This window comes from Herpailurus yagouaroundi, unplaced genomic scaffold (assembly GCF_014898765.1).
Source record: "Herpailurus yagouaroundi ecotype Mexico unplaced genomic scaffold, PumYag 181, whole genome shotgun sequence".
In the NCBI taxonomy this organism is placed as follows: Eukaryota; Metazoa; Chordata; class Mammalia; order Carnivora; family Felidae; genus Herpailurus; species Herpailurus yagouaroundi.
Genome location: NW_024412412.1, coordinates 27,966,745 through 27,990,796, shown reverse-complemented (window position 1 = coordinate 27,990,796; position 24,052 = coordinate 27,966,745). Strand labels below are relative to the sequence as shown.

Sequence of the window (24,052 nt, the reverse complement as noted above, 5' to 3'; positions counted from 1 at the left end):
TAAATTGGATCAGATTTGCTGATCTACACAGTGCTGCAATAACTCACCTCCCACATAAAACAAGATATATATGGAAACCATTCTTATCACATCCATTACCTAATATTACTTTAATATTGTTAAACTTAGTTATTAAAATTTACACACATTAAGCAAAAACTAGGAATGTGTGCAGGTTTGAGATGACAGAGGCAGAGACGGGCTGTAAACGCTGGTATGGTGTTGTGAATTTGGTTTTTTTTAATGCAAACAGTATTTTTGCTTTGTCAGAGTGGGACATAAGTGGAAATAAGCATTAATTAGGATATCTTGGTTTCTAAGAGTATTTTGCTGTCCTCACTGACTGCAGTTTTGTTTCATGTTTTTATTTTTCAGAATGTCCAGGGGCCTAAGCATCTGGTGCCCTCACACATATCCTGAGTGCTAAATCCATGTCCTGCCTGATTCTTGACAATGGGCCTTTTTCTCTGTGATGTGAGAATCGGGCCCACAAATACCTGGCGTTACTGGGGGTGAGAGGCTCAGAGGGTCAATCATTATAAAGTCTCAATACACAGAATGGAAATCATTGGCATGTTTCTGTGAACATCACTTCTGGTAGCTTCAAACTGGTCCACAACAAGGACAGAATCCCTAGACACTCCCACTGTGGAGTTGCTTTGTAGGGAACGGGGGGGGGGGGGGGGGGCCGCCCACATGATCCAAGTAAGCACAATCCTGCAAGCTCACCTTCCATACTTTGATGTCCTGGTCTCCTTTCCACCAGGAAGCCAGCTGCCTCCTGTCTCCTCCTGGTGTCCATCTCCTGGCCCCTCTCCTATATCACTTCCCAATGGCTCTGACTGCCCAAAGACTCCCCATTACTGCTGTCGTCCACAACTTCCGCATCACATCGGGCTCCCCCTCCCATCAAAACCCTTATCAGCAAGGACAGAGGTAAGAAAAACGGGTGAAGGTCTGGGGAGGAGGGAAGCTTCCTTCCTAGGAGCACCACCTCCCCAGCAGGGTATTTCCTAGTGGCATTTCAAGGCATATTAAGAAAAGAATTCAGGCAAGGGCCCTCCTCACCACCACTGAATTTCTTCCTCTATGTTAAGACATTTTATGGTGTCCTTCCATTCCTGTCTCCCCAGTGCAGCTTCCAACAGCTTAAGGAAGGAGAGTGTCTTCCTTAAAACATGAGGCTGCCATGCTCAACAATCTCCATTCTCTCCCCACCAATTATTTAGAAAAAATTTCTCGCCAGGGGGCGCCTGGGTGGCTCAGTTGGTTAAGCCGGTGACTTCAGCTCAGGTCATAATCTTGCAGTCTGTGGGTTTGAGCCCTGCGTTGGGCTCTTTGCTAGCAGCTCAGAGCTTGGAGCCTGCTTCTGATTCTATGTCTCCCTCTCTCCCTGCCCCTCCCCTGCTTGCTCTCTGTCCCTCTCTCTCTCAAATGATAAACATTTTTTAAATGAAAGAAAAAATTTCTCGCCAGGCACTGAAGACCTTCACCACCACCTCCACACCTTCAACATGAAAAGCCCTTAAAAATAATGCTTTTGGTACACAGTCCTGGATGGAAAACTGGTCACAAGTAAGTAAGAAATGAGGACGCTGGGATTATATGCTGTAACCAAACAAAACCAGAAAACCTGACACACCATTTTTTATACATATATGCATAAAATGTATGTAGAAACGTATACAACATAACGTTAACAGTGGTTATTCCTGGATGGTAGGGAAACATGTATTTTTAACCTTTTACATTTCATTTATGGTTTCCTTCTCTAACAATAAAATGAATCAGGCATGATCATTTTACAAAATGAAACTTAACTATTATTTTATAAAGAGAAGAATTAAGAAAAAAAATATATTGGGGCTTATTTCTCAAATGCAGAAGAGCCCAGATTGTGATCATGTGGTTAACATACCTATCTCCAACTCAAATCTTTTATCTCCCTAAATAACAGACCCAATATCCAGTTAAACTCCTCCTCCTATTTCTGTGTTATTTTTATTTTCAAACAATTGCAGGACTAGGTCTCTCAAACCCTTCCTTTATGTCAGGAGCAGGCAAGGTTTTCAATCTCCTTGAAAAGTAATATTGAAGGGGTACCTGGGTGGCTCAATTGGTCAAGCGTCTGATTCTCAATTCTGACCCAGGTTATGATTTCACAGTTCGTGAGTCTGAGCCCCACATCAGGCTCCATGCCGATGGTGCAAAGCCTGCTTATGATTCTCTCTGCCCCTTCAGCACTCACTGTCTCTCAAAATAAACTCAAAAAAGAAAAATAGTGAAAAATTTTCTGCAGATTGCTCATCAATCAGCCTTTTGGGACTTTACAAACAGGGATCACCTAGAGATCATGGAGTCTGCTTAACTAAATTGGTGAGTATTTATGCTGTTTTCATACTATCATGATTCCAAGAGCAGTGTACAGATGAAGTCTAAGGATCTGAAACTATCAATGTAAAACAGAGCTGTAGTATTGCCTCTTGCCATTCATGCTCATTTCCATTTCCATCTGAATGATGGGAAACACTTAAGTAAACTGCCTGCATATCCTCCAGTATAAATCAAAGAAGTCAAATACCCTCCTCTTTGCTGATGATGCCATTATTCATTGGATTGAAATACTTAAACTGTTGAAAGGAGTCACTCTTATTCTGAAATAACTCAGAATGAAGTACACCAAAACTAAATAAAAACCCTATGGTTCAATTTGGTCAACTACGTCAGAAAACATTTTACAGTTAATGCATCCTGATCATCAAAATCTGATGCTTTATAGAATTATACAGAAGCCTGACTTTCACTGAGCAGTGACCTGCCCTGAAATTGAAATCTCCTTAGATGCAGGCATCTGGGGTCTCTAATAAGATCATATTTAGGAGCACCTGGGTGGCTTAGTTAGTTGAGCATCTGACTCTTGATTTTGGCTCAGGTCATGATCCCAGGGTCTTGGGATCAGACCCTGTGTTGGACTCTGAGCTGAGTGTGGAGCCTGTTTAAGATTCGTATTCTCTTTCTCTCTCCCCACCCCCCACCTCCCTCTCTCTAAATTTAAGAGATTTAAAAAAAAAAAAATCTTTAAAGGCTTAAATGAGTTTAAAGCACCCCTAAGGAATACCTTAAAAACAACTCAAGCCAAAGCTCCTGGTGGGCTATAAGTTAGGAGTGTGACACAGTGAGGCCTAAAATGAGCTGTAAGACTCTGGGCCAGTTACTCGACTTCCTTAGGTGGAAAAGAGGTATTTTGGCCACACTGTTCTGAAGGATTAGAATAGTAGGTCAGTAAATGGCTGCTTGCTTTCTTCCCTATCCATTTAATAAGAGGCTACAGATCATTCCGTCAACAACCTGAATTCCAGCAGCAGGCTGCGCTCACCTGGGACACCAGGCCTTCCGCCAGGGTCTCCCACCACTCCTCCTGCTCTAATTCTAGCGAGGGATCTGTGTCACTATGAACTAGTACCCTACAGCAACGGCAACACAGAGGCTGTGGCAAAGGATTGTGAGAGCCCAGATATTATTTTTGGCCCTACAGGCCATTTAATCTCCCTGGGCATCAGAATTTTACCTTAAAGGTAAAAGGGGAAGTTGAAGGATTCTGAAATTCAAAAACTGGATAGAGATACTATACACCAAAATGTTAATGGTAGTTATCTCCAGTGGACCTGGATGACTTTTATTTTCTTCTTTATATTTTCCTGGACTGCTGGAATTTCTTTTCCTCTGAGAAGCAGAGGAAACCGAAACTTTCCTCTTATCAGAGTAAACTGGAACTATTTGTTTGTTTTTATGAAATATAAAACACAAAAATCTAAGGAAGTTTTTTTTTTAATTAATTTATTTTAAGAGATGCAGAGACAGAGTAGGGGAGGGGCACAGACAGGGAGAGAATCTCAAGCAGGCTCCTCGGTGTCAGGGTGGAGTCCAATGCAGTGATTGAACCCATAAAACCGTGAGATCACGATCTGACCCCGAAACCAAGAGTCAGACGCTTAACAGACTGAGACACCCAATGCCCCTACGGAAGTTGCTTTTCATAGCAAAACAGTCTTGCCCTTATCCCCACAGAACACCTGCAACTTTGTCTTTGCCTTCCCTCTCTCTGAACGGCTTGATTAGGTCTTCCTCAGGCCTAGTCACTGGCTTTCTAAATGACCCCACTTGTGGAGAGCAGTGTGGGATACATAGCACCTTGTACTTGGAGGCACCTGCATATTTTCAGAGCAGAGCTGGGAACTGGACAGCACTTTCTTTTTTTAAAAAAAAAATTTATTTTTTAACGTTTTATTTATTTTTGAGACAGAGAGACAGAGCATGAACGGGGGAGGGGCAGAGAGAGAGGGAGACACAGAATCTGAAGCAGGCTCCAGGCTCTGTGAGCCATCAGCCCAGAGCCCGACGCGGGGCTCAAACTCACGGACCGCGAGATCGTGACCTGAGCTGAAGTCGGACGCCCAACCGACTGAGCCACCCAGGCGCCCCTGTACAGCACTTTCAAACAGCACATGCTGTGTATGCTGCCTTGGAAAATGCAGGTACCCTGGCTCTGTTCCATGGGCACATGGAGCTTCAGATCAAGCCCCGGATGGCCCCATCCCACAGAGGCGAAAATTAACAGATTTTAGGCTTGTGGAGTGTTGTCCCCAGAAGCAGAAGGGCACTTGCTAGGCATTTTAGAAGTTTTCTGAACTTTCCTAGGATCTTTTCAGACATGAAACAGAAAATTCACTTCCACACAGCCAGGGTCAGTATTGGATAAATGGGAAATTCCAGTGGTATGGCAGAAATCAAGGAAGTGGTCTGATTATTCACCAAGGGATTATGTGCTTACCAGGTATTTAACAAGAGTATCAGTTCAATAGAGCATTTTTCTTTTTTTTGGCGGGGAGGGGGGATGTGGAGGAGAGGGAATCAGAGGAGTGAGCGGTAGAATTTAACTTTACAATTCCTTGCTCTGCTGGGGATTCTCAAATCTGTGCATCAGAATCATCCAAAGAGTTTTTAAAAATGCAGAGCATAAGTCCTAGACCAGACCCAGAATCAGAATCAGAATCCCTGGGGCTGGACTATGGGAATCTGAATTATTGCAAAGTTCTAGAGCCTTGTGAAACTTACTCCCTAAAATTAAAGTTGAATGGGTAAAATCTGAGCAAATGCTCTGTACGTATTGGCTGCCTCCACCTTTAAAATTTCTTTTTTTTCAACGTTTATTTATTTTTGGGACAGAGAGAGACAGAGCATGAACGGGTGAGGGGCAGAGAGAGAGGGAGACACAGAATCGGAAACAGGCTCCAGGCTCTGAGCCATCAGCCCAGAGCCTGACGCGGGGCTCGAACTCACGGACCGCGAGATCGTGACCTGGCTGAAGTCGGACGCTTAACCGACTGCACCACCCAGGCGCCTCAGTGCCTCCACCTTTAAAGCCACTATGATAATACGGTATGCCACAAGCAGTGCAAACAGACCAAGAGCATGGAGTCAACTATATTCCCCATGTATTGTGACAAAACTTATCAAAATAGAATTTAAATATGTGCATTTTATTGTTTCCCTGTCATACCTCAATAACACGTTAAGTTTTTAAAGTTCCAAACGAAAAAGCACAAAATAAAAAATCTGTAGCATCTTGATTTTACATGTATTCCTAGGTGCTAGATGCAGAGTATACATATGCAGAAAAACTACAGTCTCAACTATGAGGAACAGAAGGCACAACATAGATGTTCTTACACGCGCATATTAAACAGTCACGGAGTAGTCACTCTTGTGAATGGGGCCCTCTCATGTTAATTAATCCTCACAACCCTATGGGTAGGTATAACTATTACTGCCGTTTTAGAGATGACACAACAGAGAGAGGTTAAGTAACTAGACCAAAGGTACAAAACTAAAAAGTAACAGGTCAGAATTTAAATCCAGGCTCTATCACTTGATGTGCTCGCCTGTTCGAGCTGCCATAACACAATACCACAGACGGGGTGGTATGGCTTTTCTCACAGTTCTAGAGACTACGAATTCTAAGACTAAGGTGGGGACACGTTTGGCTTCTCCTGAGGCCTCTGTAACTTGGCTTGCAGATGGCCTCTTTCTTACTATGTCCTCACCGGCCTTTGCCTCTGTGTGAACACATCCCCAGCGTCTCTTTTTCTTCAAGGAACCCAGTCATATTGAATTAGGGCCCACCCTAATGGCCGCATTTAATCATGTCTTTAAAGACTTTATCTCCAAGTCCACTTGCATCCAGAGCCACTGAGGGTTGGAGTTTCAACATAGGAATTTTGGCAGAACGCAATTCAACCCATACTGCCTGATGACGGTGTAACCTCAAAATTACTGGATCTCCCTAAGGCCTGTTTCTTCAAGTGTCCAATAGTGCTAATGAGAATCCAAGGAGATAATTCATGTGAAATGCTTAGCAGTGTCTGGCACATCATTTTACAGATGAGAACAAAACTCAAGAGACGGTGATTTGCCCTGTTTTCAGCTCTAAAGTGGAGTTCTTACCCTATAGAACCCTACTTTCCTGTACAAGCAAATGCATAATCCAGCAGAATTTTATATAATTTATAAAATTTTTGTATCTCTTACTTCTTGCTTTCTCATGGTACTTTTCTTACTTTATTATAAACAAGGGAATAAGTTAAAACTTCATTAGGGAATTATTTCGTTAGTAAAGTATACTACACTTTCCTGGAACCATATAGGACTTTCATTCATCGTCTCTCCTAATTTACAAAGACAGTTAGCTATAGTCACAGTGATGATACCTCAGAAGATCAATATTTACTTTTAACTATTAAGAAAGAAAAGCAACTCAATGCTTTTTTAAAAAAAATTAAGATTGTACTTTATGTTTGCCTGGTACTCTACATATTATATCCATTTAATCCTCAACACAATCTTAGGATCTTGTTTTATTGAGCTCTCCTAACAAGCACGTGAGGAAGGTATTATTCCCATTTTATAGCTGAGGGAACAGGAGGAGCACAGCAAGCTTCAATGTTTTTCTTTAAGGTCACAGAGGTTCACAATGACAGGCAGAACCAGAACTCTTACTGACATCTTTGAGTCTAAGACCAAGGTTCTCTATTTCAGGCCACTATCTGCCTTGGCAAGTGCAGTAGCTAGTTTTCTCATTTCCCATGCTCTACACAAACAGAGCAGGTGCTCAGCAAATAAGGCAGTCTGATTTGGGGCAATCTAGACTAAGCTGTAAAAAATCTTTGACGTCCTTTATATGGGCCAAGTTTCCTGACAACTCTGACCACCACCAATCCCTTGGACTAATAGCTCTTTTAAGGAACCAACCAGGGGGCGTCTGGGTGGCGCAGTCGGTTGGGCGTCCGACTTCAGCCAGGTCACGATCTCGCGGTCCGTGAGTTCGAGCCCCGCGTCGGGCTCTGGGCTGATGGCTCGGAGCCTGGAGCCTGTTTCCGATTGTGTCTCCCTCTCTCTCTGCCCCTCCCCCGTTCATGCTCTGTCTCTCTCTGTCCCAAAAATAAATAAAAACGTTGAAAAAAAAAATTTAAAAAAAAAAAAAAAAAAAAGGAACCAACCAGTCTCCTTCTTCCCCAATATTTAGCTCACTGAGTGCTCATTAAAGTTCAACAGGTATCTGAGAAATGAGAGTTCAAGCAAACTGTTGTGTAATTGAATCTTGCACATTCTTCCTTTAGTGACGACAAAGGGCACTTTTCAGCCACAACTATATAAAAACATCAACAAAAAGAAACATTAAAAACCTCTCTGTTGGGGCACCTGGATGACTCGGTTAAGCGTCTGACTCTTGATTTCAGCTCAGGTCATGATCTCATGCTTCATGAGCTTGAGCCCCAGGTCAAGCTCCACGCTGACAGTGCAAAACCTTCTTGGGATTCTCTCTTGCGCCCGCCCTCCCTCCCTCCCTTCCTCCCTCCCTCTCTCTCTCTCACAAAATAAATAAACAAACAAAAAACCTCTCTCACAGTCTATAACAGAGAAGCCTCCAGGGTTTTTCCAGGCCCGCAATTCAAAGATTCCACTGCAGTCTACTCCTAACAGTGGTTGAACTGACCACACCTTGAACACCAATTACAGGCACAGTGCAATTGGAATCACCAGTGAAGAACCACACCATGGTGTTTTTAGTCTACAGCATGCTCTCAGGGAAAACAATTTGGCATATGTGACAGGGAAGTCCACGATTCCCAGAGGGAATTGCAATGGATGATAAGGTCAATCTGAGTCAGAGTGGAACTGCTGTTCATCAAGGCCCCTATGCTGTAAAAGGGAGCTATATTAAGAGGTATCATGACAACTTTTATTTTCTCAAGAATATACTGGTGTGTGGATTTTTTTTTTTTTAGCTTCAAGTTTGTTTTGCCATGGCAGCCCAGGCAAGTTTTGCCTGTGCCATGGAAACTATCTGACCACTTCTGAGCTGCTCTGGATACAGGGAAGGGAGGTGGGCAGAGCTGGCCAGAGTGGTGTCCTAAACTCCGCTTCAAGCTCTCTTTCAACTTCAGAGACTTGTGATTGTCCACTTTTTCACCTCTGTTGCTTCTGTGTACCCTGTCGTGAACTATCACCTCCCTGGCTACCAATTTCACAGAGCTTTTATAAGCAGATTAAAAAAAAAAAACTGAGGTCCCAGAACAAAAGCATTCAATGAAGAATTGAAAGGATAAGTATTGCCAGCATTACATTTGCTGTCTGAATTCATCTTTTCAAAGCACTCTTAGATCTGAGGCAGCAAATTTACTAGAAAACTAAAGAGATATTCCAGGTTTCCTCTTCTAAATCAAGGTATCTCACAAATACTTTTTCCTGACATCTAAAGAGAGAAGAAATCTCAGAGGGAAATGAAGAGGCATACAAATAGAAAACTCTATAAATGGCCAAACTAAAATACTAATCTATCCACTTATAACTGCAATTAACATTTATTAAATACATGCAATATACAAAAGGTACTGAACTAAATGCTGTAAGGACACAGAATCATTTAAGAAATGTCTGCTCATCTTCCTGTAGTGCATCTGTACCATAAGATGAAACTTGTTTAGAAAAGGTTTCAGGTTTCCCTAGGACATGGAAGAACAAAACTTTTTCTCTATTATGACTTCTGGCCTCACAGAAAAATTTTAGAACACACTAGGGGGAGAAAACTCTTATCTGTTAGTTTCCACTGACAAGCGGCAGCATTCTCAAGAGTTACATGGCTACAGAATGACTATAACTTCCATAATAACCTAATTAAATCTGACACACACATGACATGGGGGGAGAAGGAAACTCACGTGCTCTTCAATTTCAGTAAGAAAATTTGAAACGTACCGACAAGGAAAGCAGGAGGAAGATCAAGATCATGTGGTTTGGAAAGAAGATCAAGAACGATAGGGCAAAAATATTCCAAATAACAGCAAGTCACTTGGGATTGCTTGAATGCCCTGCCATATTAAATCACATATGGCTACAAAATGAAAGGAAAAGCTAAGGCCTATCTCACGCCTCACTTATGCTACTGATTGAGTTTGAGAAAGAAAATTAAGACAATCTTTTCAAGTTACTCAATCAAAAGCAAAACTGTAGGCTGGCCATTTAAGGGAATAAGCTCATTAGGTGGGGTAAAACACTCGTCTAGCAATTAGTGTCCTTACCCAATTAATTTACAACAGGAAGCCCTAAATTTCCTTAAATTTATCAGTATTGGTTTGCTAGAACTGATTGTTCCAATATATAAATTCTTTGTGTTTACTTTTCCCTCTGGATTTATGGGCTCAACTGTTCTCAAAACAGAACTTTTTAATATCTGCTTCTTTCACTTTTAATATTCTACTTTCCCAAGCCACAGAACTGATGTTCTTCAACAAATGAAGTAAAATGCCGAGAATCAACTCTCCTATCAAGGAATGGGGGAATAAAGAAGGGTTTATACCCTCAGGCAAACAGAAACACCCTTACAATAAGGTCGAGATGACATTAAGGAAATATACAGCACATCAAATGAAATTTTGTAGTAGTTACAGTTCTAATCCAGCTGAACCACCTTTTAGGGCAGCCAATCATGAGCAAGATTGCTGTATTTGGAATTAAGACAGCAAGAATAGACAGCCTCTCCACAGAATTAGAAAATGACACTCAGCCAGCTCTATGTCCTGTGGTATAATTTCACATGCAGCACACCAACAATTCTTGGTTATTCTTTTTTTTAATGAAAAGTAGATTGACTTACATGGCTCTCTGGCAATGAACTGAGGTACAGTGTTGGGCAGAGGAGTACTGGGGTTTGGAGTCCCTACTAGTTTGTTCTTGGCCATCTTCGTGTTTGCCTTAGCAAACTCTAGTCGTAGTGTTTGCGGAATTTCAGGATCGAAGCGGATGCCCTTTGGAAATAAAGAACAAATGGAAGATGTTTTCATTTCCTTAGAGTCAAACCGGAATGGTGACAAAATAAACACACCAGTAAACCCTGGCCTATCAGGAAAAAAAGGTCAGCAAGAACTCATTCTCACTACTTACACATAATATGTGAAAATCTGTAATACAACATGTCTAGAAAGTCAGGGGAGATTTTGTTTACTTAATTCAAAAATTTAGTTACATGTTTTTTCAACTATTTCTTCTTGAACAAAAACCTTCAGGATCAAGTTTTTGGTTTTTTTTTTCTTCTCCTTAAAGTTTGTTTATTTTTGAGAGAGAGAGAGAGAGAGAGAACGAACACAAGCAGGGGAGAACCAGAGAGAGGGAGACAGAGGATCCAAAGCAGGGTCTGCACTGCCAGCACAGAGCTCAACGCGAGGCTCGAACTCACGAACCATGAGATCATGACCTGAGCTGAAGTCAGATGTTGTTAACTGACTGAGCCACCCAGGCGCCCCCAGATTCGAGTTCTAAATATGGACCAGCAAATTCCTAGTAGAGTTAAAAACCTCAATTAATGGCTACCAATAAGAATAATTAACGTAAAGCTCTGTACAGTACTGGAAATCACGGAGACCCAGGCCCTGACAAGTGTTCTGATACTGATGTAAAACAGTATTATCCTTCAATGCCTTAGTTTAATCACCTATAAATAAAGAAAAGTCCCCTCCCTTTCTAACTAGAGGGCTTTCATAATGGTGATACATGTAGTACTGAGTTATTAAAACAGAAACTGAGATTAAAGATTTCAATGTAACTAGTATCATTTAATTCGTTAGCTAATAAATTTACATAAAGCCTTACTGTCTTGAGGTGGTAACGTCCCAGTTTTGATTATAGCTGGCTTACTAGCTACATGGCTAGAGACAACAGATTATATGGGCCAAAGAGAGGGTAGTAATTTCAATTACCCTTGACCCTATTATTACAGTTAACCTAAAACAAAACATTCAATAAATCACAAACATTATAAAACACAAGATTTAGAGCAAGATAAATCTCTTTTGAAACCCTCCTACCATTCAAGAATGCCTCTGTTACTAATCATAATATTCTCCTATCTATTTTCCAGTGCTATGCATTCTGGATCCCAACAACAGTAACAAAAAGATATCCCAGTATAGTATATAAATGTGCGTCCAAAACAGGCTCAGGTCCCACATCTGTCTGCATGGTATGCCCTGGAAAGGGGGTGGATTTCTGAAAATGAGTATCCTAAGAACACAGGTTTTCCATTCAGTGTACATGTGAGCTTGTGGGTCCCAAAGGCCCCTTTCTACATAATTAGCTTGAAAAAAAAGCAATTTCCACAAGAATTTAGTAAGAATCTTTGACTGTAGACCAGGATGAACAACTCTGAGCTTTACAGGTTCAGCTCCAAAGATGAGACAAAGAGCCTGTGACTGGACAGTTAACTGCAGTAAGAGAAATAAGGGGGGAGGAAGAAAGAGAGCTCCTCAGGGAGATACAACAAAAGCCACAGAGCCCTGACCTACAGACATCCTGGAGTGGGTGGAATTTCTTTGTGAGCCTGATTTGTCCATTCTCTGAGAAGAAACCAACTGAAGGTAGCAACAGGGGTGGGCGGGAAGAGAAGGAATCCACTCTGTACAGCCCTAACCAACAACAAAAAGCAAAAAGGGGGGTGCCAGTTGTAAGAAAGGTAAAAAGAAATTCTTTCCCTAACTGTTCTGTTTTTATTTCATTTTAACTTAGGAAACCTCAGTATTATCTTGCCAAACACATAAATGAGGAAAAAGAGTAAGGCCACATTCTGAAGCAGAGTTTGCTTTCATCCGCTTCCACGTAAGAGCATTTCACTCTATCAAAGCTAGTATCACAACAGAATAAATATTTCCAAATATGGACCCAAAGAGCTGTGGTCTTTGCTGAGAGACAAGTGCAGTCCCTGGCTAACGGTATGCTGTGCCTATTTACACAACACCCCATCAGCTACACATAGTAGCAATCTGCCAATCTGCCATCAATTTCAGGGTGTCCTCCCTGGCACTCCACTCCACCAACCTTCCTGCGAAGAAGGATTTTTTTTTTTTAAAGCCGACTTTTATTGTACTTGCTGCTTCCCGAAGAAGGAACTTTCCTAAACCTGAGCACTGTGGTCCAGGCCATTGTAGCACGAGAAGAGCATCCTGGGATCTCTCAGTGGTCCTCTGGAACTTCTAGCCTCAGATAATGAGGCTGCACATCTGAATTCCATGCCTCAGCTCTTCCACTGGTGCTCCAGAGTCAACAGAGGCTCTGCACAATATGCTTGCCTTTTACACCGCTTGGACTGATGGCTCGTGTCCTAAAACATGCTGAATTAAGCCTCCCCAACTCCCTCTTCATATCCCTCCTCTCTGTGAGCTAAAATAACACCACCATCATGTTCCAAATCAAAGTTCCAGCTCCTTATTTAAAAAAAAAAAAAAAAAAAAAAAAAGGCAAGCTCAGAAGTTAAAATGACCTAATTTGTTTGGCAGCTTATTCAGAGGCCGGAGGCTTAGAATACAAGCCACATTCCTCTAACATCTTTAGCAGCAATACCATATTTGGTAATCAATATCCTGCTCGGCTCAGTTTCTATCCAGAGGGATCAGCCAAGCCAAAAACATTTTAAATGTTAAAGGATGATGGGGGGTTGTGGGGGTGGGCAGGGGTAGGGAGAGCATGGAAATAGAAGGAAACAGGGGAGAAAGATAAAAAAAGAAGATAGGGGCGCCTGGGTGGCGCAGTCGGTTAAGCGACCGACTTCAGCCAGGTCACGATCTCGCGGTCCGTGAGTTCGAGCCCCGCGTCGGGCTCTGGGCTGATGGCTCGGAGCCTGGAGCCTGTTTCCGATTCTGTGTCTCCCCCTCTCTCTGCCCCTCCCCTGTTCATGCTCTGTCTCTCTCTGTCCCAAAAAATAAATAAATGTTAAAAAAAAAAAAAAAAAAAAAAAGAAGAAGAAGATAGATAGATAAGGAGACCTGAAAAAATAAAAACACCTTGTGCTTTTAATTAAAGCCTAATAAGATTATTCTCTGGCCAGAGTGATTTCACATTAAATGCTGTAGGTGAAGATTACTGCCAAGTCAAGAGGGGACTCTGTGCCTTTCAAAATCAACTTTTTCCTTTCTTGCCTATAATCTGCCAAAACTCTTCTCATAACAAAGAGAAATCTTCTTCTTACACCTGTAAATGGTATCTTATTTACATGGTCACCAGAAGGGAGAGTTTCTGGGTATCAATATGATATCAATTTGAGAATAAAGCTACTCAGAAGCCACCCAATCTGATGGACTACACGGACAGCCAACAATCCCTTCAAGGACGGTGACCAAACCAACCCAGGTTCACCATGAACTACAAAGGTTGAAATCCCTACCTAGGAGGTACAAAGACAGTGCTGACAAATAACGTATCCTTAATAGTCTCGTATTCTTAAGAGTCTACCAGGGCAGTTTCAAATCCTATACTGTGGTGTCCCGGACTGAATGCTGAGGTCCTGCCAGGATTCATATATTGAGGCCCTAACCCCCAATGTGATGGTATTGGGAAGTAGGGTCTTGGGAGGTAATTAAGTTTAGAGAAGATCTTAAGAGTGGGCCCCTAAGATGGGGTCAGTAGTATACCCTTAGAAGAGGAGGAAGATACACCAGAGATGTCTCCAAAAGCACACACCAAATAAAGGCCACACAAGTACACAGTGAGGACTACAACCAAGGAAGAGGATTCTCACCAGATACAGAATCTGCTGGTTAACATGATCTTGGATGTTCTAGCCTCCAGAACTGAGAGAATTAAATGTCTGTTGTTTAAACCATCCCAGTCTATGGTATTTTGTTATGGCAGCCCCAGCTAGTCTTGCTAACATGCTAACAGTTTTCTTTCCTGTGCCATAGTTTCTAAAATATTTCACAGTATTCTTTCTTAACATTCTGTGGCCTCATATAGATAAATTTCCCCTTTCCCATCAGCCAATCTCCAATTCCACCTTTTCCATCACCACAGGTCACTCAACCCACAGGAACAGTCTTCTTCAACTGGTGTATGGCCTGGTATTTGATCACTAGAAGTCCTAAGAATTCAATCTCAAAAGCTACAGAGAGCAATTAGTAACTCCTAAAGAAAATTCAGATTCTGCATTTACACACTGTAATGCTTTAAATTCAAACTCAGTTATTGCATTCAGGAATTGAAGGAATTATTTTAAAATACCCTTTCTCTTTCTCTTAAATGTAAATGAAACCTAACTATTTGTAAACAAAAGTTAAAAGATTTTTCTGAATTGTGGGCTGAAATCTCCCAATGCAAATTTGTGTTCCCTATTTAAATTGGATTAAGATTATAAGCAAATCAGAGAGCTTAAAAATGCCATTTATTGCTCAAAAACTCTATCAAAGCTCATAATCCTAAAAGGATAAGGAAAAGGCTAGTATATAATACACAGAAGGAAATGGGCAAGGTGAAGTTACCAAATCCTGAAGACTCAAGCCTCTAGGGATAAAGAGAGTCACTGTTAAGTGAATTTCTAGGTCTTCCAGTGACTTGAAGACGAAATGGAGAAAATACTAATTGAATATGCACAAAGCCCACATCCTAAGTAGCTCCCCTATTTCTCTAGCTATTGTGATACTGGCTTCTTGTGTATACTGCCTGGTACTGGAATGATTTATTGGCTGCAAATCATGGATTTGGGACCATATAGGTACAACATCTTCCAACTCCTTAGTACTGTCACTGGTCTTGGACTAACGTTATCCCACATGAGTGAGGATAAAGGTTAGGAGTTTAGGGGCGTGTGGGTGGCTCAGTCAGTTAAGTGTCTTACTCTTGGTTTCAGCTCAGGTCATGATCTCACAGTTCGTGAGTTCAAGCACTGCAGCGGGCTCTGTGCTAACAGTGCAGACAGAGCCTGCTTGGGATTCTCTCTCTCCTCTTCAGCCCTCCACCTCTCAAACTAATAAACGTTAATTTAAAAAAGAAAAGGTTAGGATGTATTCACTGAATAATGAGAAGAAAGAGGAAAAGAGCTATTCTAGAATGATTAGGATATCCTTAGAGACCTTCCTTCATATTCAATGTGTGGTCCTTGATAGAACAAAACAGATGTAAAAGACCTTTTGTGGAAAAATGGAGAAAACCAAATACAGAATGGGCATAGGTGGTATTTAGGAATTGTCAATATGTGATATTATAGTAACTTAGGAAAATGTCTCTAGCTTTTAGTACTAAAATACAAAGACTATAATGACAAAATGTAATGATCCAACATGCATTTACTTAGAAACACTTAGGAAAAAAAGATGAAGCAAATGTGGCAAAATGGTAAGTTGGTAAATTCTGGTGATGGGTTAAGAGATGTTCATTACTATATTCTTTACCTTTTGGTATGCTTAAAGTTTCATGATAAAGAGTAAAAAACAAAACAAAACAGAATTTGACCAAGCACATAAACCTTGTTATGTGTGAGACAAAAGAATAAATGAAATTAAGTTTCTACCTTGAGGGAGTTCAGAGGTCACACTCTGGTGGTGGAGCTGTATAGGTAAACTAATGGTTAAACAGATAAACAAATGTCTATGGCCTTGTGAGAAACACAGCCAAGGCAGAAAGTGACTGGGGAACAGGGGAGGCAAAGGCATCATAGAGGAAGTGATGGAAGAGCAGAAATTTACCAGGTGGCAGTCCAGGAAAGGGCTCAGCAAAGTTGTGTGTGACAGGATGTAGAGAAGGGTTGAGTATGTGCATGTACATGCATGCGGGGCAGGGAGATAAATGACTGTACAAGCAGGCTAGGGTGAGACCACAGGACCTTTCGTGCCATGAGGAAGAACTCTGGAATATGAGCATAGCTGAGATGCTGAAATTTTTTTAATTTTTTTTTTCAACGTTTATTTATTTTTGGGACAGAGAGAGACAGAGCATGAACGGGGGAGGGGCAGAGAGAGAGGGAGACACAGAATCAGAAACAGGCTCCAGGCTCTGAGCCATCAGCCCAGAGCCTGACGCGGGGCTCGAACTCACGGACTGCAAGATCGTGACCTGGCTGAAGTCGGACGCTTAACCGACTGCGCCACCCAGGCGCCCCTGGAATTTTTTAAACTAACTAATACGATCAGATTTAGTAGATCCATGATTCTCAAACGTTAGCATGAATCAGAATCATCTAGTTGACTTCCTAACAACAGAGTCCCACATCTCCAGAGTTTGATTCAATAGGTTTAGGATGGGACCTGAGAATCTGCATTTCTAACAAGTTCCCAAGCTGATGCTAATGCTGCTTGTATAGGACTATTTGAGAATCACTGTAGTGGAGGGTAACTCCAGTAGTGAAAGGGCAGCTGAACTGAAAGCAGACACTGGAACAGACCAGACATGAAGCAGTTAGAACAGACCTGGAAAGAGAGGGTCTCTGGGATGGCTGCTTGGCTTGCTGGTCCTTCTCTGGGAGGGCACCCAGAGGCCAATGTCTGCTGAGCCCTTACATCTTTAGCAACAGCTCTGACTATTCAAGGGACAGATGCTGTCCAAAGTGACCATATGTGTTTTTTTCTTCTGAGGATTTCAACCTTACATATTAGAAACATAGAAAATGGGGGTGGGCTGGCGTTAAGTCACCGTAACGGTCTCTTCCTCCAGAAAAAGTCTCCAAATTCCCGTCACTGAGTGAGGCCTTCAGAGCCCTCCTGATGCCTGACGGAGTTTTATTTGGTACATCCTTCAAATCTGTAAGCTACCAGCTATCCCAGTATCTTTACAAATAGTACTATTAAAGTAAGTCATTTTGTCAGTTCTTGATGAAGAGTTTAAGGGACAATGAAAACACTCATTTAGAAAAAATACTGGTAAATAATGAGGCATATCTGTATGTACGTACACACACACACACACACACACACACACACACAGATGTCCATAGCAAAAGAAGGTTAAAAAAAAAAAAAAGATCGTCAACAATGTTTAATGGATCTGGGGGTGGGGAGAGGAGATTATATATTTGTATGTAAACACTTTATCTGTGTAAGCCCATAAATGTTCATGGTGAAAGCAACTAACCTGTTAATAGTGGTAACTCTGGTGGTGATAGCGGGAAGAAAATATCTGTTTTGTACTGTTTAAGTTTCTTACAAATACGTTTAAAGTTATACATCTGATAGATTAAAAAGAAGAAAGGGAGAGAGCTCACAGAAGTGATTTTCCAGGGAGTGCTACAAGAGGCAGAGCAGAACCAATACAAGACATCCTAGCACACAGCACTCAACCAGCTATATTAGTGTCTTATTTTTTTTTAATATTTTCAAATAACTTCAGATTTATAGAAAAGTTGCAGATGTAGTACAAAGAATTCCCATATGCCCTTTGCCTAGATTTCCTCCACATAATTTTGTTTCCTCCCTGAACTGTAGAAGAGTAAATTGAAGCATGATGCCCCTTTACCCTTTACAGTTAGATTTCCCAAAAGCAAAGATTATCTGTTTTCCTGATCCAGGATCTAGTCCAGAATCATACACAGCATTTAGCGGTCATCTCTTTAACTCTCCTGGAATATCTTCCTCTGTCCTTGTCTTCTGAGACCTTGACATTTTTTTTTTTTTTAGGAGTACAGGCTATTTTGTTGAATGTCCCTCAATTTGGGCTTATCTGATTTGTTTCTTGATTAGATTCAGGTTATGCATTTTTGGCAGGAATATCACAGAAGAGATGTGTCATTCTCAGTGCACCATATCAGGAGGTACATGATGTCATTTTTGTCCCATTACTAGTGATAACTCTGATCACTTGCCAAGTTTCTCCACTAGTAAGGTTACTTTTTTTTTTTTTTTTTTTTAATGATCTCATAGGGAGATACTTGAGACTATATAAATATCAGGTTTCTATTAAACTTTCACCTACTAGTTTTAACATCTATTGAAAACTCTTACCTGGGGCAATCATTACTATTGCAGTTGCCAAATGGTGATTTGCTAATTTCATCATTCCTTCAATATTTATTTTCTACTCTAAGGAAAAGCTCTTATGCTCCATTTATTATTCATTCATTTATTTGTTCACTCATATCAGTACTGATTCATAGCTTATTTGATTTTATAATTTATAATTACTATTTGTTTTGGTACTCAGATTGTCCCAGATTTGTATGTACGTACACACACTCACACACACAATTTTCACATCTGTATCTATTTCTCTACATCTATTCAGATATATTAAAAAGACAAGTTTGTATTGATAGCTCCAATCCCAACCTAACACCACTGGGTTAATTCTAGTCTTCCCTTTCCATATTTCTAACTCCTTCACTGCATCCTAGAGAGATTATCCACTATACATTTACTTATTTGCCCAATACAGGAAGGCACACTAAGTATTGTCAGAATTGCTATAATAGTATTAACATAAAAACAAACCTGTTATAACTAAAGTTCAATATTTACAGTTTTTTGACCTTTAGCCTACAAGTATATAGCCAGTATGTATATTCAAGAATTATTTGGGTAAGTTCTCTCCATTCCCTCCCGCCTTCAGTGTGATTATATTACTCATCTGAAATACAGTCAGATTCACTTATTTTGGTATTTTATCTATGTATTCATAGCAGGTTAACTGTTTTTACCACTTAAGTTAAAGTTGATTCAACAACCCATTCATCAATTTTATATATGCAGGTCAAAAAGCAGAGGACCTAGCATTTTAACATCCCCCTGCCACCTGTTATGACTTCCTGATATACTGAACCTTTAAAAGAAAGCATTTAAATAACCAAACATTTCTAATCAAACTTATTGTAGTTAATTTTTAGTTTTCAACTTCTAACTGAAACATGTTGAATGTTTTTAAAAGGGGGCAAGAGAAAGGAAGGGTAAAGATAACTGGGGCTAAAATTGCTGTAATCAACACCGCTGCTTTTATAAAAGGTCGGTGAAGTTCATGGCCTGAAGCCGGCGGAGGGAACATTCTCAAGGCTGAACTGTGTTCAATGCCTGGTTTCTCCTGGTGAGTCGCAGCCTGAAAGCCTTTACAAAGTCCCAATACAGACAAATTCAAATGTTTTAAGATTATTCCATTCAGTGAATGATATGAAAACTACTGGCAAGTAACAGGCCCCCTCTACCACTCATTCCATGGTCAGTGGATGCTGCTCTCCTCTGGAGGACAGTCACAAGTAACCCAGTTCTTTATTTAAAAAAAAAAAAAAAAAAAAAGTCATTTCCTATCAGAATCTCCTAGGCATTTCACATATACCCCTTTCTGACCAAGTAATCCAGTGGATCGGATCGGATCTGTATTGGATGTATTAGATCAGATAAAACGTCTGTGTTTTTGTTTTTTTTTGGTCAAAGACAAGTAATAAAGTAGCAGCAATTTAGTAAGATTCAACTTCATATGCTCAAAAGAGATTCCTGGTTGATTCTAGTAAGTTTTTTACTGCTCCTTTCTCCACACCCAACTCCAAATGAAGACCCACTTCTGCTCTAAAGGAATGTGGGGCATCAAGAAAACCCTGCCCAGCCAGGCATCTGTGCGGAAAAGGAGAAACAAGTGCCTGTTAAGTTACAGGTTTTAACCAATTCATTCAGACTTGCTAATACAGAAGGAGAATAATCTGTCACCAGAAACTATACATACAATAAAACCTCAGTGCCTAAAAATCCATTTTCTTTTGTAACAATCTGCTCAGTTCTTCCTTAGCCTTGAGAAACTTCTGACCTTCACAAATGAAGTCAGTGAAACCCCCATCTTGTGTCCAGGAAATAAGAAACCAGAGGAAAGGAGCTCAAATTAAGGTCAAACTTAGTAGTTACCGCTCTCTGACCTCATAATCTAATCTCGGTACCTGGATCTTGTCGTCTTCTCCCCACTCCACACCTCCCTCCTTATCTTGGTTTCTGGTACCAAACCACAGATCTGAGAGCTGGAGTTCTGATGTTCCTCTTCAGGTTTACCCAAGCAGTGACCCCAGTAAATCTTCAGAGCTACGTCATAACCTGCTGTAATAAACTCTGAGACTCAGAGCTCCACCAGGTGGTAGCTGATCTACCTGGTCTCCACTGCTGGCCATGCTCACTGAGCCTCAGTTATACCTCTTTATGCTTTCATTTCTCTTTTTGAAGGTAGTGATTATTATAGCACAAGCCAGAGGAAATCAGTATGGTGGGACCAGGGCATGGGGTGGTGGGGATGGCGGGGGGCATGGGGAGGGGGGGATTGAGTTCCTTCGAAATTTTCAAGATCAAACAGAGAAGCTGAAGATTGCTCACGTCTGTAAACAGCAGTACATTAAACAGTATCTATGGAGAAGAAGAACCAATTTAATTCTCAGGAGTAACTAGAGACTGGCATACACCATAATAGAGATGAGGTATAAGCTTTGTAAAGCATTCATATTCTAGTTTATTGAGATCACAGATTTGGTAGAGTATTAGTAACTATCCATTTTCTCAGCAATCTTTTGGCTTCTTCCAAAATTTAGTGCTCCAAAACCAGTTTCCACTGCTACAAGAACAAGCTGATAAAGAAGCTAATAAGTAGGACAAGCTGATAAATAAATGAGAGAATGATTCTTATTACCTAAACGTTGTACTCCAAAGATTTCCAGTCATCATGGTATGTGGGGAAAGATATGGCCAAGAGATGGACAAGCTGGAAGTGGCTTAATTATACTACACTACATTAGAATGATTTTTCATCCCACCACAAAATGTATTCGAGTCCTTTCTTTCTAAATAACCCAATATTGGAATCTATTTTATTTATGACTTCGGTTTCTATTTAATGTTAATTTAACTAAAAATTAAATGCTATTCTGAAACTTATTAGAATATCATATGCTATTCTTAATAGCTTTATGAAATATAATTTACAACCCTAAATTCACCCTCTTGGGTACAATTCAATGGGTTTTCATATAGTCACAGACTTGGACAACCATCATCACTACAGAGCTTAGTACATTTTCATAGCCCCCAAAAGAAACTCTGCATCCATCATCAGTCACTCATTCCTCTCTCCCCTCAACCCTCCAACCAGGAATCTACTTTCAGTATCTGAATGTGCCTACATTCGGAGTATTTCATATAAATGGAACCACACAATACATGGTCCTTTGGGACTGGCTTCTTTCACACAGAATAACGTTTTCCAAAGTTCATCCATATTATGCCACATGAGGTATATTATACCACATGAAGGAGAACTTCATTTTTACTGTTTCATAATAATCTATCGTACGAATAAACTGTATTTTGTTTATCCTTTTATCGGTTGATGCACACTGGGTTGTTTCCACTTTTTTGGCTGCTATAAACACTTGTGTATAAGTTTTTGTGTGGATACAATTCTTCAAGCGTAGAATTGCTGAATCATGTGGTTAACTCTATGTTAACATTTTTTGAAGAACTGTGGAGCTGTTTTTCGAAGTAGCTATACCATTTCAACCCCATGACCAATGATGGAGTGTCCCAACTTTCTCACACCTTCCTCTACACTGGTTATTGCCTTTTTATTTTAGGCATCCTAATAGATGTGAAGTGGTATCTCACTGCATTTATCCATGCTGTTACATTTTAAAACATTTTATAAAGAGGGCTAAGAATAAAAGCCTCCTATTTTCAAAGAGCATTTGGCTACAGGAAATAATCTGAGGACCACAAATCTTTCAACATAAAAAAAAAAATGAAGTTGAAAGAATTAACTTTTACCTTTTAGAAGTTAAAAACAAAAGTTAGAAATACAAACTGTTTTCTAAAAATTGACAGGTCGTTCCTGCCAGATAGGAGGAGGTAAATACATACTTTAAAGATATTCTGAAGTCTGAGGGGACCAAAATATATTTACAGTTTTCTGAGTGTTGTCAGTTTTCTCTTCTACAAGCAGCATAAAATACTCAGATTAGAAACAGACTCGAGGCAAGGGACATGCAAAAGTTTCCCTAGGAGTCTGAAAACAATACATTCAGCTGGAGCCTTAAAATGACTTAAGATAAGCCAAAAAGAAACATTCATCTATCTAGGTAATCTGTTCTGGGGACGAAGCTCAGAAAAAAAGTGTGGAGGGGAGGGAAGTTCAAGAGTTGCATGTAATAAATATAAATAGAAAAGATGACTGGAAAAAAGGAAATAGGAGTGTGGGGGGAAAAATGAATGTCACAATTTCAAAAATTTCTTCCAACGTATCATTTCTGAAAACTACGAATTTTTTTTTTTTTTTTTTTTACCATTTGTAAAATGTAATTACCATTTATAAAATGTAAAAAGACCACAACTGTCTGAGTAAAGATCACAGGAAGCAGGTTGCTAGAAGAGGTCTGGGTCAGGTTCTCTGATGCTTAGTGGAGAGCTATCTACATAAAGCATGAAATTCATAGAATTTTATGACTTAATTTTTGGGACCACCTAATCTAGTAGTTCTCAATCATGGGTAATGCTCCTCACTGCCCCTGTCCCCCACCCACTCCTCAACTCTTTAGGGAGACTTGGTAACGTGTGAGAGTGTTTGGGGGCTGTTACGAGACTTAAGACCATACTGGAATTCAGTGGGAAGGAGGCAAGGATGTTAGAATTCTACTACAAGGGCAGTCTGATACAATATAAATGTAGTCTCACCCAAAATGCCAGTATCTTCCCCAACACAGATGAAGAAATTAAGATCCAGAAAGGTCATGTAATCCACCTAAATTCATAGCTGACTGGGAGAATCCAGAATTCAATTTTCTGATTCCCATGATTGTGTACACGTGTACATTACAGTTCTGTGAAGTTCTTTATCTTACAAAGACTGCATTATTTTCTGAAAATAATGGAGGTTGTTGTTCAGTTTCCACTGTGTTGAAATTTAGGTAGATGTGGGATCCCACAAGGAATGAACAAGTGAGGAGAAAAATCTATCACACGTGAACCATATTTCATACTTTCCCTAAATAGGGCATTGCTTGCAGAAACATCAGGACTGTTAACACAACAGCCCATGCTGCTGGGTCACTGCCTATTGAGAAACTGAGCAATTATGCCTTGTTCTTTTTCTTAATCCAACTACCTCAAAATCCTTGCTGTGGATTTACCTTAGAATACACTGACTTATTACTCACTGTCCTCCTTGCCTAAACACTCATTTGAAAAGAAGGGGTCCCTCTCCATTGGCAATATATCTGGATCATACCTGAAGAAAGCGACCCCTCTCCCAGGGCTCTCTGTAGGTATATGTGGCCCTTGGGTTGAAGCTGAGCTATGCATCCAGGTACAGACAATTCCTTGCTCCATGCCTACTAGAACAGTCTTCCAAGTGAATATGAGGTTTTTAGAGGCCATTTATCCTTGTTTTTAACGTCTTGGGAAAAAAAAAATTTTTTTGTATAATTTTGTTTCTAAACCAGATGTTCCATAAAACACAATGACACTAACCTGTTTTGAAAGTCTTAGTGACAAAGGAATACGTGTCCACACCCAGTCTGGAATGTCTCTAGAGGTTTATCCTTGATTTTTAGCCTATGTAATTTCTCCCCAGATAACATGTGGCAAGCTCAGTTCTCGGTGTTCTAACAGAATCAGTCAGCCTGGCCACAGGAGAGAAACCCAGTATCATCCTTCAGTAGGCATCCTGGGTCTGGAATAAAAGGATTTTAATAGTATTTCCTAGTTGACTAGGCCACTTCTAGAATACAGGTTTTATT

At 40.5% G+C, this 24,052-nt stretch overlaps 1 protein-coding gene across 17 annotated transcripts in view; it reads right to left on the bottom strand.

Moving 5' to 3' along the window:
* RBPMS (RNA binding protein, mRNA processing factor) overlaps positions 1-24,052 on the bottom strand; it is a 177,488-nt gene that overhangs the window by 57,069 nt on the left and 96,367 nt on the right. For 16 of the 17 annotated variants that reach the window (XR_005794991.1, XR_005794987.1, XR_005794989.1 and 13 more), the window contains one exon: positions 10,214-10,364. Coding sequence is in view for 7 of the 17 variants with exons in the window: in XM_040490166.1 (XP_040346100.1) it covers positions 10,214-10,364 (151 nt within the window). In the remaining 10 variants the exon portion in view is untranslated. Of the gene's footprint in view, positions 1-10,213; positions 10,365-12,508; positions 12,631-24,052 lie in introns of those variants that run through there. The other variant, XR_005794990.1, reaches the window with a different exon arrangement.